The sequence below is a fragment of the Rhinoderma darwinii genome, chromosome 8, assembly GCF_050947455.1.
Source record: "Rhinoderma darwinii isolate aRhiDar2 chromosome 8, aRhiDar2.hap1, whole genome shotgun sequence".
Taxonomy (NCBI): domain Eukaryota; kingdom Metazoa; phylum Chordata; class Amphibia; order Anura; family Rhinodermatidae; genus Rhinoderma; species Rhinoderma darwinii.
Window position 1 is genome coordinate 3,701,141 of NC_134694.1, and position 17,740 is coordinate 3,718,880.

The 17,740-nt window shown below is 41.0% G+C and overlaps 1 protein-coding gene across 2 annotated transcripts in view; it reads left to right on the top strand.

Annotated features, from left to right (window-relative positions):
* The first annotated feature begins 6,938 nt into the window (after nt 1-6,938).
* The window catches only part of AIF1L (allograft inflammatory factor 1 like), a 37,751-nt gene continuing 26,949 nt past the window's right edge, over nt 6,939-17,740 (top strand). Inside the window, exons 1-3 of one of the 2 annotated variants that reach the window (XM_075834671.1) lie at nt 6,939-7,605; nt 8,440-8,535; nt 8,947-9,013. In XM_075834671.1, coding sequence (XP_075690786.1) covers nt 8,971-9,013 — 43 coding nt within the window. In that variant the 5' untranslated portion in view covers nt 6,939-7,605; nt 8,440-8,535; nt 8,947-8,970. The remainder of the gene's footprint in view (nt 7,606-8,439; nt 8,536-8,946; nt 9,014-17,740) is intronic. The other variant, XM_075834672.1, reaches the window with a different exon arrangement.

The window sequence follows — 17,740 nt, forward strand, 5'->3', positions numbered from 1 at the left end:
AAGGTATATTTATATGATGTTCAGGGTCTGTAGAAAGCTGGGTGACAACCCATCCATACACTGTAATGGTCAGACAGTGGAACTCAGAATCGGCTAAATGGAAAATAATCAGACTAATGACTCATCATAAGAAGAACATGTCTTATATTATTAGTAACTGATCGAGGCCTGGACCCGCTACAACGTCCAATTATAGATTATTACCACCACTTATTATAGCAGGAAACGCTTAGCGCCTATAAACCCCCGCGCACGGACCGCGCCGTCCCCAGAGCTCTGCTGTATAAGGCTGTGTTCACACAGAGTTTTTTGCAGGAGGAAAATTCCTCCTGCAAACACTGCTCCAGACGGTTTTTGCACAGTGGTTTGACAAAAACTCGTCAAAACACTCGTCGAGGCGTTTTTTTTCCTCTTTCTGACTGATTGAAATGGGGTTTTGGAGGCGGAAACCGCCTCAAGATGGGTCATGACGCTTCTTTTTACTGCGACGCGTTTTTTTTACTCGCGGTAAAAAACTCGTCCAATTCCCATTGAAACTCAGGCGGTTTTTGACGAGTTTTGCGGCGCGATTTCCACGTCCAAAAACTCCTAAAAAAACTCCTTGTGAACAGGGCCTAATAATACAGCCATCAATAAAGCATCCCTGAACTCCCCCTGCTGAGCGAGACTGCAAAATCACACCCGCCAACTCTGCTGGAATGTCCGGGGTCTCCCGAATATCTCCCGGGGGCCACGTCCTCAAAATATACTCACCTCTCTTGTTCCTGCAGACAACATCCCCACACCGGGAGAACTGCAGGAACGGAGAGAGGGGGTATATTTTGATCCTTGTCTGGGGTCTGTACTAGTTTAGGGGTCTGGTCTGGGGTCTGTATTAGTTTAGGTGTCTGGTCTGGGGTCTGTATTAGTTTAGGTGTCTGGTCTGGGGTCTGCATTAGTTTCGGGGTCTGGTCTGGGGTCTGTATTAGTTTAGGGGTCTGGTCTGGGGTCTGTATTAGTTTCGGGGTCTGGTCTGGGGTCTGTATTAGTTTAGGGGTCTGGTCTGGGGTCTGCATTAGTTTCGGGGTCTGGTCTGGGGTCTGTATTAGTTTCGGGGTCTGGTCTGGGGTCTGTATTAGTTTAGGGGTCTGGTCTGGGGTCTGCATTAGTTTAGGGGTCTGGTCTGGGGTCTGTATTAGTTTAGGGGTCTGGTCTGGGGTCTGCATTAGTTTAGGGGTTATGGTCTGGGGTCTGTATTAGTTTAGGGGTCTGGTCTGGGGTCTGTATTAGTTTAGGGGTCTGGTCTGGGGTCTGTATTAGTTTAGGGGTCTGGTCTGGGGTCTGTATTAGTTTAGGGGTCTGGTCTGGGGTCTGTATTAGTTTAGGGGTCTGGTCTGGGGTCTGTACTAGTTTAGGGGTCTGGTCTGGGGTCTGTATTAGTTTAGGGGTCTGGTCTGGGGTCTGTATTAGTTTAGGGGTCTGGTCTGGGGTCTGTACTAGTTTAGGGGTCTGGTCTGGGTCTGTATTAGTTTAGGGGTCTGGTCTGGGGTCTGTATTAGTTTAGGGGTCTGGTCTGGGGTCTGTATTAGTTTAGGGGTCTGGTCTGGGGTCTGTATTAGTTTAGGGGTCTGGTCTGGGGTCTGTATTAGTTTAGGGGTCCGGTCTGGGGTCTGTATTAGTTTAGGGGTCCGGTCTGGGGTCTGTATTAGTTTAGGGGTCTGGTCTGGGGTCTGTATTAGTTTAGGGGTCTGGTCTGGGGTCTGCATTAGTTTAGGTGTCTGGTCTAGGGTCTGTATTAGTTTAGGGGTCTGGTCTGGGGTCTGCATTAGTTTAGGGGTCTGGTCTGGGGTCTGCATTAGTTTAGGGGTCTGGTCTGGGGTCTGCATTAGTTTAGGGGTTATGGTCTGGGGTCTGTATTTAGGGGTCTGGTCTGGGGTCTGTATTAGTTTAGGGGTCTGGTCTGAGGTCTGTATTAGTTTAGGGGTCTGGTCTGGGGTCTGTATTAGTTTAGGGGTCTGGTCTGGGGTCTGTATTAGTTTAGGGGTCTGGTCTGGGGTCTGTATTAGTTTAGGGGTCTGGTCTGGGGTCTGTATTAGTTTAGGGGTCTGGTCTGGGGTCTGTACTAGTTTAGGGGTCTGGTCTGGGGTCTGTACTAGTTTAGGGGTCTGGTCTGGGTCTGTATTAGTTTAGGGGTCTGGTCTGGGGTCTGTATTAGTTTAGGGGTCTGGTCTGGGGTCTGTATTAGTTTAGGGGTCTGTATTAGTTTAGGGGTCTGTATTAGTTTAGGGGTCTGTATTAGTTTAGGGGTCTGTATTAGTTTAGGGGTCTGGTCTGAGGTCTGTATTAGTTTAGGGGTCTGTATTAGTTTAGGGGTCTGGTCTGAGGTCTGTATTAGTTTAGGGGTCTGGTCTGGGGTCTGCATTAGTTTTGGGGTCTGGTCTGGGGTCTGTACTAGTTTAGGGGTGGGGTCTGGTGTCTGTATTAGTTTAGGGGTCTGGTGTCTGTATTGGTTTAGGGGTCTGGTCTGGGGTCTGTATTGGTTTAGGGGTCTGGTCTGGGGTCTGTATTAGTTTCGGGGTCTGGTCTGGGGTCTGTATTAGTTTTGGGGTCTGGTCTGGGGTCTGTACTAGTTTAGGGGTGGGGTCTGGTGTCTGTATTAGTTTAGGGGTCTGGTGTCTGTATTGGTTTAGGGGTCTGGTCTGGGGTCTGTATTAGTTTAGGGGTCCGGTCTGGGGTCTGTATTAGTTTAGGGGTCCGGTCTGGGGTCTGTATTAGTTTAGGGGTCCGGTCTGGGGTCTGTATTAGTTTAGGGGTCCGGTCTGGGGTCTGTATTAGTTTAGGGGTCCGGTCTGGGGTCTGTATTAGTTTAGGGGTCCGGTCTGGGGTCTGTATTAGTTTAGGGGTCCGGTCTGGGGTCTGTATTAGTTTTGGGGTCCGGTCTGGGGTCTGTATTAGTTTTGGGGTCTGTACTAGTTTAGGGGTCTGGTCTGGTGTCTGTATTAGTTTAGGGGTCTGGTCTGGTGTCTGTATTAGTTTAGGGGTCTGGTCTGGTGTCTGTATTAGTTTAGGGGTCTGGTCTGGTGTCTGTATTAGTTTAGGGGTCTGGTCTGGGGTCTGTATTAGTTTCGGGGTCTGGTCTGGGGTCTGTATTCGTTTCGGGGTCTGGTCTGGGGTCTGTATTAGTTTCGGGGTCTGGTCTGGGGTCTGTATTAGTTTCGGGGTCTGGTCTGGTGTCTGTATTAGTTTAGGGGTCTGGTCTGGGGTCTGTATTAGTTTAGGGATATGGTCTGGGTTCTGTATTAGTTTAGGGGTCTGGTCTGGTGTCTGTATTAGTTTAGGGGTCTGGTCTGGGGTCTGTATTAGTTTAGGGATATGGTCTGGGTTCTGTATTAGTTTAGGGGTCTGGTCTGGGACCTGTATTAGTTTAGGGGTCTGGTCTGGTGTCTGTATTAGTTTAGGGGTCTGGTCTGGTGTCTGTATTAGTTTAGGGGTCTGGTCTGGTGTCTGTATTAGTTTAGGGGTCTGGTCTGGGGTCTGTATTAGTTTCGGGGTCTGGTCTGGGGTCTGTATTAGTTTAGGGGTCTGGTCTGGGACCTGTATTAGTTTCGGGGTCTGGTCTGGGGTCTGTATTAGTTTCGGGGTCTGGTCTGGTGTCTGTATTAGTTTAGGGGTCTGGTCTGGTGTCTGTATTAGTTTAGGGGTCTGGTCTGGGGTCTGTATTAGTTTAGGGGTATGGTCTGGGTTCTGTATTAGTTTCGGGGTCTGGTCTGGGGTCTGTACTAGTTTAGGGGTCTGGTCTGGTGTCTGTATTAGTTTAGGGGTCTGGTCTGGTGTCTGTATTAGTTTAGGGGTCTGGTCTGGTGTCTGTATTAGTTTAGGGGTCTGGTCTGGTGTCTGTATTAGTTTAGGGGTCTGGTCTGGGGTCTGTATTAGTTTCGGGGTCTGGTCTGGGGTCTGTATTAGTTTAGGGGTCTGGTCTGGGACCTGTATTAGTTTAGGGGTCTGGTCTGGTGTCTGTATTAGTTTAGGGGTCTGGTCTGGTGTCTGTATTAGTTTAGGGGTCTGGTCTGGGGTCTGTATTAGTTTAGGGGTATGGTCTGGGGTCTGTATTAGTTTAGGGGTCCGGTCTGGGGTCTGTATTAGTTTAGGGGTCCGGTCTGGGGTCTGTATTAGTTTAGGGGTCCGGTCTGGGGTCTGTATTAGTTTAGGGGTCCGGTCTGGGGTCTGTATTAGTTTAGGGGTCCGGTCTGGGGTCTGTATTAGTTTAGGGGTCCGGTCTGGGGTCTGTATTAGTTTTGGGGTCCGGTCTGGGGTCTGTATTAGTTTTGGGGTCTGTACTAGTTTAGGGGTCTGGTCTGGTGTCTGTATTAGTTTAGGGGTCTGGTCTGGTGTCTGTATTAGTTTAGGGGTCTGGTCTGGTGTCTGTATTAGTTTAGGGGTCTGGTCTGGTGTCTGTATTAGTTTAGGGGTCTGGTCTGGGGTCTGTATTAGTTTCGGGGTCTGGTCTGGGGTCTGTATTCGTTTCGGGGTCTGGTCTGGGGTCTGTATTAGTTTCGGGGTCTGGTCTGGGGTCTGTATTAGTTTCGGGGTCTGGTCTGGTGTCTGTATTAGTTTAGGGGTCTGGTCTGGGGTCTGTATTAGTTTAGGGATATGGTCTGGGTTCTGTATTAGTTTAGGGGTCTGGTCTGGTGTCTGTATTAGTTTAGGGGTCTGGTCTGGGGTCTGTATTAGTTTAGGGATATGGTCTGGGTTCTGTATTAGTTTAGGGGTCTGGTCTGGGACCTGTATTAGTTTAGGGGTCTGGTCTGGTGTCTGTATTAGTTTAGGGGTCTGGTCTGGTGTCTGTATTAGTTTAGGGGTCTGGTCTGGTGTCTGTATTAGTTTAGGGGTCTGGTCTGGGGTCTGTATTAGTTTCGGGGTCTGGTCTGGGGTCTGTATTAGTTTAGGGGTCTGGTCTGGGACCTGTATTAGTTTCGGGGTCTGGTCTGGGGTCTGTATTAGTTTCGGGGTCTGGTCTGGTGTCTGTATTAGTTTAGGGGTCTGGTCTGGTGTCTGTATTAGTTTAGGGGTCTGGTCTGGGGTCTGTATTAGTTTAGGGGTATGGTCTGGGTTCTGTATTAGTTTCGGGGTCTGGTCTGGGGTCTGTACTAGTTTAGGGGTCTGGTCTGGTGTCTGTATTAGTTTAGGGGTCTGGTCTGGTGTCTGTATTAGTTTAGGGGTCTGGTCTGGTGTCTGTATTAGTTTAGGGGTCTGGTCTGGTGTCTGTATTAGTTTAGGGGTCTGGTCTGGGGTCTGTATTAGTTTCGGGGTCTGGTCTGGGGTCTGTATTAGTTTAGGGGTCTGGTCTGGGACCTGTATTAGTTTAGGGGTCTGGTCTGGTGTCTGTATTAGTTTAGGGGTCTGGTCTGGTGTCTGTATTAGTTTAGGGGTCTGGTCTGGGGTCTGTATTAGTTTAGGGGTATGGTCTGGGTTCTGTATTAGTTTCGGGGTCTGGTCTGGGGTCTGTACTAGTTTAGGGGTCTGGTCTGGTGTCTGTATTAGTTTAGGGGTCTGGTCTGGTGTCTGTATTAGTTTAGGGGTCTGGTCTGGTGTCTGTATTAGTTTAGGGGTCTGGTCTGGGGTCTGTATTAGTTTCGGGGTCTGGTCTGGGGTCTGTATTAGTTTAGGGGTCTGGTCTGGGGTCTGTATTAGTTTCGGGGTCTGGTCTGGGGTCTGTATTAGTTTAGGGGTCTGGTCTGGGACCTGTATTAGTTTAGGGGTCTGGTCTGGTGTCTGTATTAGTTTAGGGGTCTGGTCTGGGGTCTGTATTAGTTTCGGGGTCTGGTCTGGGGTCTGTATTAGTTTAGGGTGTGATGAAGGGGGGGGGTCAGATGCGCTATTTTTTATTCAAATGCTGTGAATCACCAGCGTCCCCTATATAAAGGGCAGGAGGTAAACGTTATGGGGGAGTTTATTATCACTGGCGTTTCAGTTCAGTTCTGCGGTAAGATGCGTGTAATTTATTAGGGGTTAGTCGGGTAATAAATTAGGCGCATCCCGGGCTGTTTGGGTGTCACAAGGTGTAATTTTCTCCAGTTATGAGTGCGAATAGATTTGCGCTATAATTGACACCATTTTGATAAACCAGGCGAAAATGACGCCAAACTTCATCATATATATCATCATATTTTACCATAGAAACGGTTCATTATTACGCATACGCTGATTGACATTGTTATTACAACCGCGTCTTTCAGGAAGGGAATCTTCTAGACTTCTGTAAAGTCGGAATATTTGGGATTCCAGTCGGAGAAAGGAGCCTGAATCCCAGGAGGGTACGAGCTCCAGGTTCCTTATATGGAAAATGGCAGCTGAGGAGAAACCGGGGTGAGGGAATAGTGGGCCTCATGGGTGAAAATCAGGGCAGAGGCCAGAAAGGGAGGACTAACCCATAGCAACCAATCAGATCACTCCTTTCATTTTCAACTTACAGTGGAAAAAGAGCTAGAACCTGATTGGTTGCTATGGGCAACGTCAACCTCACTGTGTCCTCATGCAAAAACCAGTGCAAATAAGAGAGTGGAGGAGTAGCCCATAGCAACCAATCAGATCCCTCCTTCTATTTTCTTATCTGCACTGAATCTGGGTTCTGATTGGTTACTTTGGACAATCACCCCAAATACAGGCCTCATGTCTGAAAATAGTACAAAGATGTTTTCCATAGCAACCAATCGGATCACTTCTTACATTTTCCAACCTTCACTGAAAAAAAAAATATCTGGGATCTGATTGGTTGCTCTTATTGATATCTTCTTACTGTGGGATCTGATTGGTTGCTATGGCTGATACCTACTCATTGTGCCCATAGCAACCAATCAGATCGCTTCTTACACTAACCTGCACTGAAAGCAAGTTTTAGACATAGATGAAATGTGAAAAACGCAGCAAACGTGCTGCGGTTTTAGAGCGCGGCAGCCAATCACAAGCTTTTAACGAATCAACAGTCAATTAAACCCAACCGATCTGCGGTAAAACTGCTTGTTGGCGCAGATTTCCGTAGCGCTGTCGCCGCTATGTATGAACTCACCCGAACAGATTCTGAGCCGCCATTACACTGCCCATAATGTCACCCAGCTGCCCACACTATGACCGAAGTCCGCACTACTATCAGCGTTACATCTACTGCTTTGCTGGTGTCAGTCTTCACTGTCGTTCTGGCATTCTATTCATGAACCACGATGCTCAGGATGAACAGACGTATAGTTTCAGCCCAAAAAGGGTATTGCGGTGAAGCAAGGAAGTGTGGTAAAACTCGGAATAATAAGGGAATATACTATTAATAATGCTACATCTATGGGGTGTCCCGGCCTAGATGTTATTAAACTGAGCCGTCCTGCCCCCTGGCACTCCCGTGCCCACTGACCAACATGGCAGAGAGATGAATGCCAGTCTCCCGGTCACTTTCCTCTGACGTCGAGAAGGGGGGAGGGAAGAGGGGCTTCTATTGGGCAGTTTGTGCACGGATCTGAGCGTTCCCACAGCCTCGCTATAGACCCCCGCCAGCAGCCGCAACCACGCAAGAAAGGACTCAGAGAATAGAGACTGAATAGCTGAGGAGACAATGATCCGACCGTGTCAGAGACCGCTGTGCGTATTAATGAACGGCCTAGGAGCAATTAACCCCTTCACACCGAAAGATTTGGCGATTTTGTTTAGGACCGATAACGCGATTCCGTAGCGCAAACCATGGCATTTTTTTATCTTCTGCTTCTGTCAAGTTGTAAAAACTTTTCTGTCTTCTGGGAAAGCTGGGTGACAACCAATATGGCCGCCATAACAACTTCTATATAGAGAGTCACCCAGCTTTTTTCGAGTCCTGGATGGAAGATCTGCCGAGCAGTAATGCTGTACATCTGTCACCCTTGCAGATTTGCCACTCAGGAGTCCAGGAAAGCTGGGTGGAAGACTTTTCCTGAATGCCACATCTATCTTGCTACGCAGTGTTACATCCGCCACCTCTATATCACTTGTTCCAGGGGGGTAGTTATAGCAGATACAGAGGTAGAAGTGGCACACGGGCCCTGTTGCCTGAGGGGCCCGATGGCCCCTCTGCTACATAGGAAGACACCAGCACATGGAAGGTGGGGCCCCTGTTACAGATATTGCATTGGGGCCAAGAACTTCAAGTTACGCCTCTGCCTAGATTTTCCATTAAGGGGTATGAGAAAGTTTGCAGAGCTGTAATGGCGGCCATATTGGATGTCACCCAGCTTTCCCAGTAACAGATATAACAAAGAAATGGCGGAAGAGAATAAATTACAACTTGTCAGAAGAAAGTGACTGCAGGATTTATATTTGCTGGGGGATTTTTGCATTTTAGGGGAAATTTTCAGTCTCTTCCAGTCCCTCGTTAGTCGCTCACTTCCTCATCACGTGGAATAAAGGGTTTTTCTTTTTTGTTATATTTCCCGTTCATTGAAGCGACGTTAAAAAGAGGATCTCACATCAAAGAATACGAGCGTCAGCACAAAGCAGAACAAACATCTTTATCTCTGCACACTCCCTGTTATAAAATAGGTTTGTATGGGATTTTTAAAGGGATAGCAGACTCTACTTTCTAATGTTGCACACATCATAGATTTATATTTACAGATTACAATGAGGCATATTATATTTCCAGATGAAGCTTCTTTCAAGTTTTAGAGCATTTTTAAAGTCAATATAAAATGACTAGTTTATAGAAGGGGGCGCTGTTGCGTGGGTTTCTATGGGAAAAACAGTTCTCACTGACAAGTGGTGAAAAGAGGTATTGCAAGTGACAAATATTGGAATAGTATTTATTCTAATATCTCCTAGAGACGACGTGTTTCTTTGGAAACAAGAGCCGTACAGCGCAGGCCGAAACAAAGCAATGATTATAGGACATATTGAAGGAGGACTAAGCTGCTCGGAGAGGACTAGGATTTCATCTTGTTTTCTATTCTACAGGAATTCCTTGCAGATGAAAAGTACATGGACGAGGACGATATTGAGGAGAAGCTGACATCGTTTAAGAGTAAGTTCAACAATCCAACTACAATCAATGGGAGTTACATTAGAATATATAACTTAAAGCTACAATACAGGCTCCTCCCTCTTGTTGAAGCTCCTCCCCTTAACCTATGTGCAGCAGTTTCCTAACTGGGGGATTAGATGATTGTACTTTACAGTCATATGGAGCATGCTGGTATAACCTGGGGATCTTCTGTATATAGTGATATGGAGCATGCTGGTATAACCTGGGGATCTTCTGTATATAGTGATATGGAGCATGCTGGTATAACCTGGGTATCTCCTGTATATAATTATATATGTACAGCTGGTATAAGTTATACATCTTCTTGTATATAGTGATATGGAGCATGCTGGTATAACCTGGGTATCTTCTGTATATAACTATATATGTACAGCTGGTATAAGTTATACATCTTCTTGTATATAGTGATATGGAGCATGCTGGTATAACCTGGGTATCTTCTGTATATAATTATATATGTGCAGCTGGTATAAGTTATACATCTTCTTGTATACAGTGATATGGAGCATGCTGGTATAACCTGGGTATCTTCTGTATATAATTATATATGTACAGCTGGTATAAGTTATACATCTTCTTGTATATAGTGATATGGAGCATGCTGGTATAACCTGGGTATCTTCTGTATATAATTATATATGTACAGCTGGTATAAGTTATACATCTTCTTGTATATAGTGATATGAAGCATGCTGGTATAACCTGGGTATCTTCTGTATATGATTATATATGTACAGCTGGTATAAGTTATACATCTTCTTGTATATAGTGATATGGAGCATGCTGGTATAACCTGGGTATCTTCTGTATATGATTATATATGTACAGCTGGTATAAGTTATACATCTTCCTGTATATAGTGATATGGAGCATGCTGGTATAACCTGGGTATCTTCTGTATATAATTATATATGTACAGCTGGTATATTATACATCTTCTTGTATATAGTGATATGGAGCATGCTGGTATAACCTGGGTATCTTCTGTATATAATTATATATGTACAGCCAGTATAAGTTATACATCTTCTTGTATATAGTGATATGGAGCATGCTGGTATAACCTGGGTATCTTCTGTATATAATTATATATGTACAGCTGGTATAAGTTATACATCTTCTTGTATATAGTGATATGGAGCATGCTGGTATAACCTGGGTATCTTCTGTATATAATTATATATGTACAGCCAGTATAAGTTATATATCTTCCTGTATATAGTGATAGAGCATGCTGGTATAACCTGGGTATCTCCTGTATATAATTATATATGTACAGCTGGTATAAGTTATACATCTTCTTGTATATAGTGATATGGAGCATGCTGGTATAACCCGGGTATCTTCTATATATAATTATATATGTACAGCTGGTATAAGTTATACATCTTCTTGTATATAGTGATATGGAGCATGCTGGTATAACCTGGGTATCTTCTGTATATAATTATATATGTATAGCTGGTATAAGTTATACATCTTCTTGTATATAGTGATATGGAGCATGCTGGTATAACCTGGGTATCTTCTGTATATAATTATATATGTACAGCTGGTATAAGTTATACATCTTCTTCTATATAGTGATATGGAACATGCTGGTATAACCTGGGTATCTTCTGTATATAATTATATATGTACAGCCGGTATAAGTTATACATCTTCTTGTATATAGTGATATGGAGCATGCTGGTATAACCTGGGTATCTTCTGTATATAATTATATATGTACAGCTGGTATAAGTTACACATCTTCTTGTATATAGTGATATGGAGCATGCTGGTATAACCTGGGTATCTCCTGTATATAATTATATATGTACAGCTGGTATAAGTTATACATCTTCTTCTATATAGTGATATGGAACATGCTGGTATAACCTGGGTATCTTCTGTATATAATTATATATGTACAGCTGGTATAAGTTATATATCTTCTTGTATATAGTGATATGGAGCATGCTGGTATAACCTAGGTATCTTCTGTATATAATTATACATGTACAGCTGGTATAAGTTATACATCTTCTTGTATATAGTGATATGGAGCATGCTGGTATAACCTAGGTATCTTCTGTATATAATTATACATGTACAGCTGGTATAAGTTATACATCTTCTTGTATATAGTGATATGGAGCATGCTGGTATAACCTAGGTATCTTCTGTATATAATTATACATGTACAGCTGGTATAAGTTATACATCTTCTTGTATATAGTGATATGGAGCATGCTGGTATTACCTGGGTATCTTCTGTATATAATTATATATGTACAGCTGGTATAAGTTATACATCTTCCTGTATATAGTGATATGGAGCATGCTGGTATAACCTGGGTATCTTCTGTATATAATTATATATGTACAGCTGGTATAAGTTATACATCTTCTTGTATATAGTGATATGGAGCATGCTGGTATAACCTGGGTATCTTCTGTATATAATTATATATGTGCAGCTGGTATAAGTTATACATCTTCTTGTATATAGTGATATGGAGCATGCTGGTATAACCTGGGTATCTTCTGTATATAGTTATATATGTACAGCTGGTATAAGTTATACATCTTCTTGTATATAGTGATATGGAGCATGCTGGTATAACCTGGGTATCTTCTGTATATAATTATATATGTACAGCTGCTATAAGTTATACATCTTCTTGTATATAGTGATATGGAGCATGCTGGTGTAACCTGGGTATCTCCTGTATATAATTATATATGTATAGCTGGTATAAGTTATACATCTTCTTGTATATAGTGATATGGAGCATGCTGGTATAACCTGGGTATCTTCTGTATATAATTATATATGTACAGCTGGTATAAGTTATACATCTTCTTGTATATAGTGATATGGAGCATGCTGGTATAACCTGGGTATCTTCTGTATATAATTATATATGTACAGCTGGTATAAGTTACACATCTTCTTGTATATAGTGATATGGAGCATGCTGGTATAACCTGGGTATCTTCTGTATATAATTATATGTGTACAGCTGGTATACGTTATACATCTTCTTGTATATAGTGATATGGAACATGCTGGTGTAACCTGGGTATCTTCTGTATATAATTATATATGTACAGCTGGTATAAGTTATACATCTTCTTGTATATAGTGATATGGAGCATGCTGGTATAACCTGGGTATCTTCTGTATATAATTATATATGTACAGCTGGTATAAGTTATACATCTTCTTGTATACAGTGATATGGAGCATGCTGGTATAACCTGGGTATCTTCTGTATATAATTATATATGTACAGCTGGTATAAGTTATACATCTTCTTGTATATAGTGATATGGAGCATGCTGGTATAACCTGGGTATCTTCTGTATATAATTATATATGTACAGCCAGTATAAGTTATATATCTTCCTGTATATAGTGATAGAGCATGCTGGTATAACCTGGGTATCTCCTGTATATAATTATATATGTACAGCTGGTATAAGTTATACATCTTCTTGTATATAGTGATATGGAGCATGCTGGTATAACCTGGGTATCTCCTGTATATAATTATATATGTACAGCTGGTATAAGTTCTACATCTTCTTGTATATGGTGATATGGAGCATGCTGGTATAACCTGGGTATCTTCTGTATATAATTATATATGTACAGCTGGTATAAGTTATACATCTTCTTGTATATAGTGATATGGAGCATGCTGGTATAACCTGGGTATCTTCTGTATATAATTATATATGTACAGCTGGTATAAGTTATACATCTTCTTGTATATAGTGATATGGAGCACGCTGGTATAACCTGGGTATCTTCTGTATATAATTATATATGTACAGCTGCTATAAGTTATACATCTTCTTGTATATAGTGATATGGAGCATGCTGGTATAACCTGGGTATCTTCTGTATATAATTATATATGTACAGCTGGTATAAGTTATACATCTTCTTGTATATAGTGATATGGAGCATGCTGGTATAACCTGGGTATCTTCTGTATATAATTATATATGTACAGCTGGTTATAAGTTATATATCTTCCTGTATATAGTGATATGGAGCATGCTGGTATAACCTGGGTATCTTCTGTATATAATTATATATGTACAGCTGGTATAAGTTATACATCTTCTTGTATATAGTGATATGGAGCATGCTGGTATAACCTGGGTATCTTCTGTATATAATTATATATGTACAGCTGGTATAAGTTATACATCTTCCTGTATATAGTGATATGGAGCATGCTGGTATAAACTGGGTATCTTCTGTATATAATTATATATGTACAGCTGGTATAAGTTATACATCTTCTTGTATATAGTGATATGGAGTATGCTGGTATAACCTGGGTATCTTCTGTATATAATTATATATGTACAGCTGGTATAAGTTATACATCTTCTTGTATATAGTGATATGGAGCATGCTGGTATAACCTGGGTATGTTCTGTATATAATTATATATGTACAGCTGGTATAAGTTATACATCTTCCTGTATATAGTGATATGGAGCATGCTGGTATAACCTGGGTATCTTCTGTATATAATTATATATGTACAGCTGGTATAAGTTATATATCTTCTTGTATATAGTGATATGGAGCATGCTGGTATAACCTGGGTATCTTCTGTATATAATTATATATGTACAGCTGGTATAAGTTATACATCTTCTTGTATATAGTGATATGGAGCATGCTGGTATAACCTGGGTATCTTCTGTATATAATTATATATGTACAGCTGGTATAAGTTATACATCTTCTTGTATATAGTGATATGGAGCATGCTGGTATAACCTGGGGATCTTCTGTATATAATTATATATGTACAGCTTGTATAAGTTATACATCTTCTTGTATATAGTGATATGGAGTATGCTGGTATAACCTGGGTATCTTCTGTATATAATTATCTATGTACAGCTGGTATAAATTATACATCTTCTTGTATATAGTGATATGGAGCATGCTGGTGTAACCTGGGTATCTTCTGTATATAATTATATATGTACAGCTGGTATAAGTGATACATCTTCTTGTATATAGTGATATGGAGCATGCTGGTATAACCTGGGTATCTTCTGTATATAATTATATATGAACAGCTGGTATAAGTTATACATCTTCTTGTATATAGTGATATGGAGCATGCTGGTATAACCTAGGTATCTTCTGTATATAATTATATATGTACAGCTGGTATAAGTTATACATCTTCCTGTATATAGTGATATGGAGCATGCGGGTATAACCTGGGTATCTTCTGTATATAATTATATATGTACAGCTGGTATAAGTTATACATCTTCTTGTATATAGTGATATGGAGCATGCTGGTATAACCAGGGTATCTTCTGTATATAATTATATATGTACAGCTGGTATAAGTTATACATCTTCTTGTATATAGTGATATGGAGCATGCTGGTATAACCTGGGTATCTCCTGTATATAATTATATATGTACAGCTGGTATAAGTTATACATCTTCTTATATATAGTTATATGGAGCATGCTGGTATAACCTGGGTATCTTCTGTATATAATTATATATGTACAGCTGGTATAAGTTATACATCTTCTTGTATATAGTGATATGGAGCATGCTGGTATAACCTAGGTATCCTCTGTATATAATTATATATGTACAGCTGGTATAAGTTATACATCTTCTTGTATATAGTGATATGTAGCATGTTGGTATAACCTGGGCATCTCCTGTATATAATTATATATGTACAGCTGGTATAAGTTATACATCTTCTTGTATATAGTGATATGGAGCATGCTGGTATAACCTGGGTATCTCCTGTATATAATTATATATGTACAGCTGGTATAAGTTATACATCTTCCTGTATATAGTGATATGGAGCATGCTGGTATAACCTGGGTATCTTCTCTATATAATTATATATGTACAGCTGGTATAAGTTATACATCTTCTTGTATATAGTGATATGGAGCATGCTGGTATAACCTGGGTATCTTCTGTATATAATTATATATGTACAGCTGGTATAAGTTATACATCTTCTTGTATATAGTGATATGGAGTATGCTGGTATAACCTGGGTATCTTCTGTATATAATTATATATGTACAGCTGGTATAAGTTATACATCTTCCTGTATATAGTGATATGGAGCATGCTGGTATAACCTGGGTATCTTCTGTATATAATTATATATGTACAGCTGGTATAAGTTATACATCTTCTTGTATATAGTGATATGGAGCATGCTGGTATAACCTAGGTATCCTCTGTATATAATTATATATGTACAGCTGGTATAAGTTATACATCTTCTTGTATATAGTGATATGTAGCATGTTGGTATAACCTGGGCATCTCCTGTATATAATTATATATGTACAGCTGGTATAAGTTATACATCTTCTTGTATATAGTGATATGGAGCATGCTGGTATAACCTGGGTATCTCCTGTATATAATTATATATGTACAGCTGGTATAAGTTATACATCTTCCTGTATATAGTGATATGGAGCATGCTGGTATAACCTGGGTATCTTCTCTATATAATTATATATGTACAGCTGGTATAAGTTATACATCTTCTTGTGTATAGTGATATGGAGCATGCTGGTATAACCTGGGTATCTTCTGTATATAATTATATATGTACAGCTGGTATAAGTTATACATCATCTTGTATATAGTGATATGGAGCATGCTGGTATAACCTGGGTATCTTCTGTATATAATTATATATGTACAGCTGGTATAAGTTATACATCTTGTATATAGTGATATGGAGCATGCTGGTATAACCTGGGTATCTTCTGTATATAATTATATATGTACAGCTGGTATAAGTTATACATCTTCTTGTATATAGTGATATGGAGCATGCTGGTATAACCTGGGTATCTTCTGTATATAATTATATATGTACTGCTGGTATAAGTTATACATCTTCCTGTATATAGTGATATGGAGCATGCTGGTATAACCTGGGTATCTTCTGTATATAATTATATATGTACAGCTGGTATAAGTGATACATCTTCTTGTATATAGTGATATGGAGCATGCTGGTATAACCTGGGTATCTTCTGTATATAATTATATATGTACAGCTGGTATAAGTTATACATCTTCTTGTATATAGTGATATGGAGCATGCTGGTATAACCTGGGTATCTTCTGTATATAATTATATATGTACTGCTGGTATAAGTTATACATCTTCCTGTATATAGTGATATGGAGCATGCTGGTATAACCTGGGTATCTTCTGTATATAATTATATATGTACAGCTTGTATAAGTTATACATCTTCTTGTATATAGTGATATGGAGCATGCTGGTATAACCTGGGTATCTTCTGTATATAATTATATATGTACAGCTGGTATAAGTTATACATCTTCTTGTATATAGTGATATGGAGCATGCTGGTATAACCTGGGTATCTTCTGTATATAATTATATATGTACTGCTGGTATAAGTTATACATCTTCCTGTATATAGTGATATGGAGCATGCTGGTATAACCTGGGTATCTCCTGTATATAATTATATATGTACAGCTGGTATAAGTTATACATCTTCTTGTATATAGTGATATGGAGCATGCTGGTATAACCTGGGTATCTTCTGTATATAATTATATATGTACAGCTGGTATAAGTTATACATCTTCTTGTATATAGTGATATGGAGCATGCTGGTATAACCTGGGTATCTTCTGTATATAATTATATATGTACAGCTGGTATAAGTTATACATCTTCCTGTATATAGTGATATAGAGCATGCTGGTATAACCTGGGTATCTTCTGTATATAATTATATATGTACAGCTGGTATAAGTTATACATCTTCTTGTATATAGTGATATGGAGCATGCTGGTATAACCTGGGTATCTTCTGTATATAATTATATATGTACTGCTGGTATAAGTTATACATCTTCCTGTATATAGTGATATGGAGCATGCTGGTATAACCTGGGTATCTTCTGTATATAATTATATATGTACAGCTGGTATAACCTGGGCATCGTCTAGTATATATTTACAGCTAGTACACATTATAACAGCCCCACATCCTGGGCAGCGCTGGTTTGGGGGGGCTGGTCTGGTAACATTATGACTGTAGGTGGGGGGCTGCTCTGGTAACATTATGACTGTAGGTGGGGGGCTGCTCTGGTAACATTATGACTGTAGGTGGGGGGCTGCTCTGGTAACATTATGACTGTAGGTGGGGGGCTGCTCTGGTAACATTATGACTGTAGGTGGGGGGGTGCTCTGGTAACATTATGACTGTAGGTGGGGGGGTGCTCTGGTAACATTATGACTGTAGGTGGGGGGCTGCTCTGGTAACATTATGACTGTAGGTGGGGGGCTGCTCTGGTAACATTATGACTGTAGGTGGGGGGCTGCTCTGGTAACATTATGACTGTAGGTGTCACACTCTGGACTCCTTGACTATTCTGGCCTCTTCTCATGATTTCCTCAGTGCTGCACCACAAGGTTCCTATTGTATGAACTCCAACGCCCTGCACTGGAACGCTCAGCTGTTCCGTCTTATGGGGCTGCCGCGCTGGGATCCTGAGGTTAGTGCAGGCGGTCAAGGCCAGGAGTCTCCATCGTCCACTGGGAAAGGAGGATTGGGGCTGGACAAGGAGTAGGGATGACATCCTGCAGCACAATAAGAGTCTTGTTCCACATCTGCCTCTA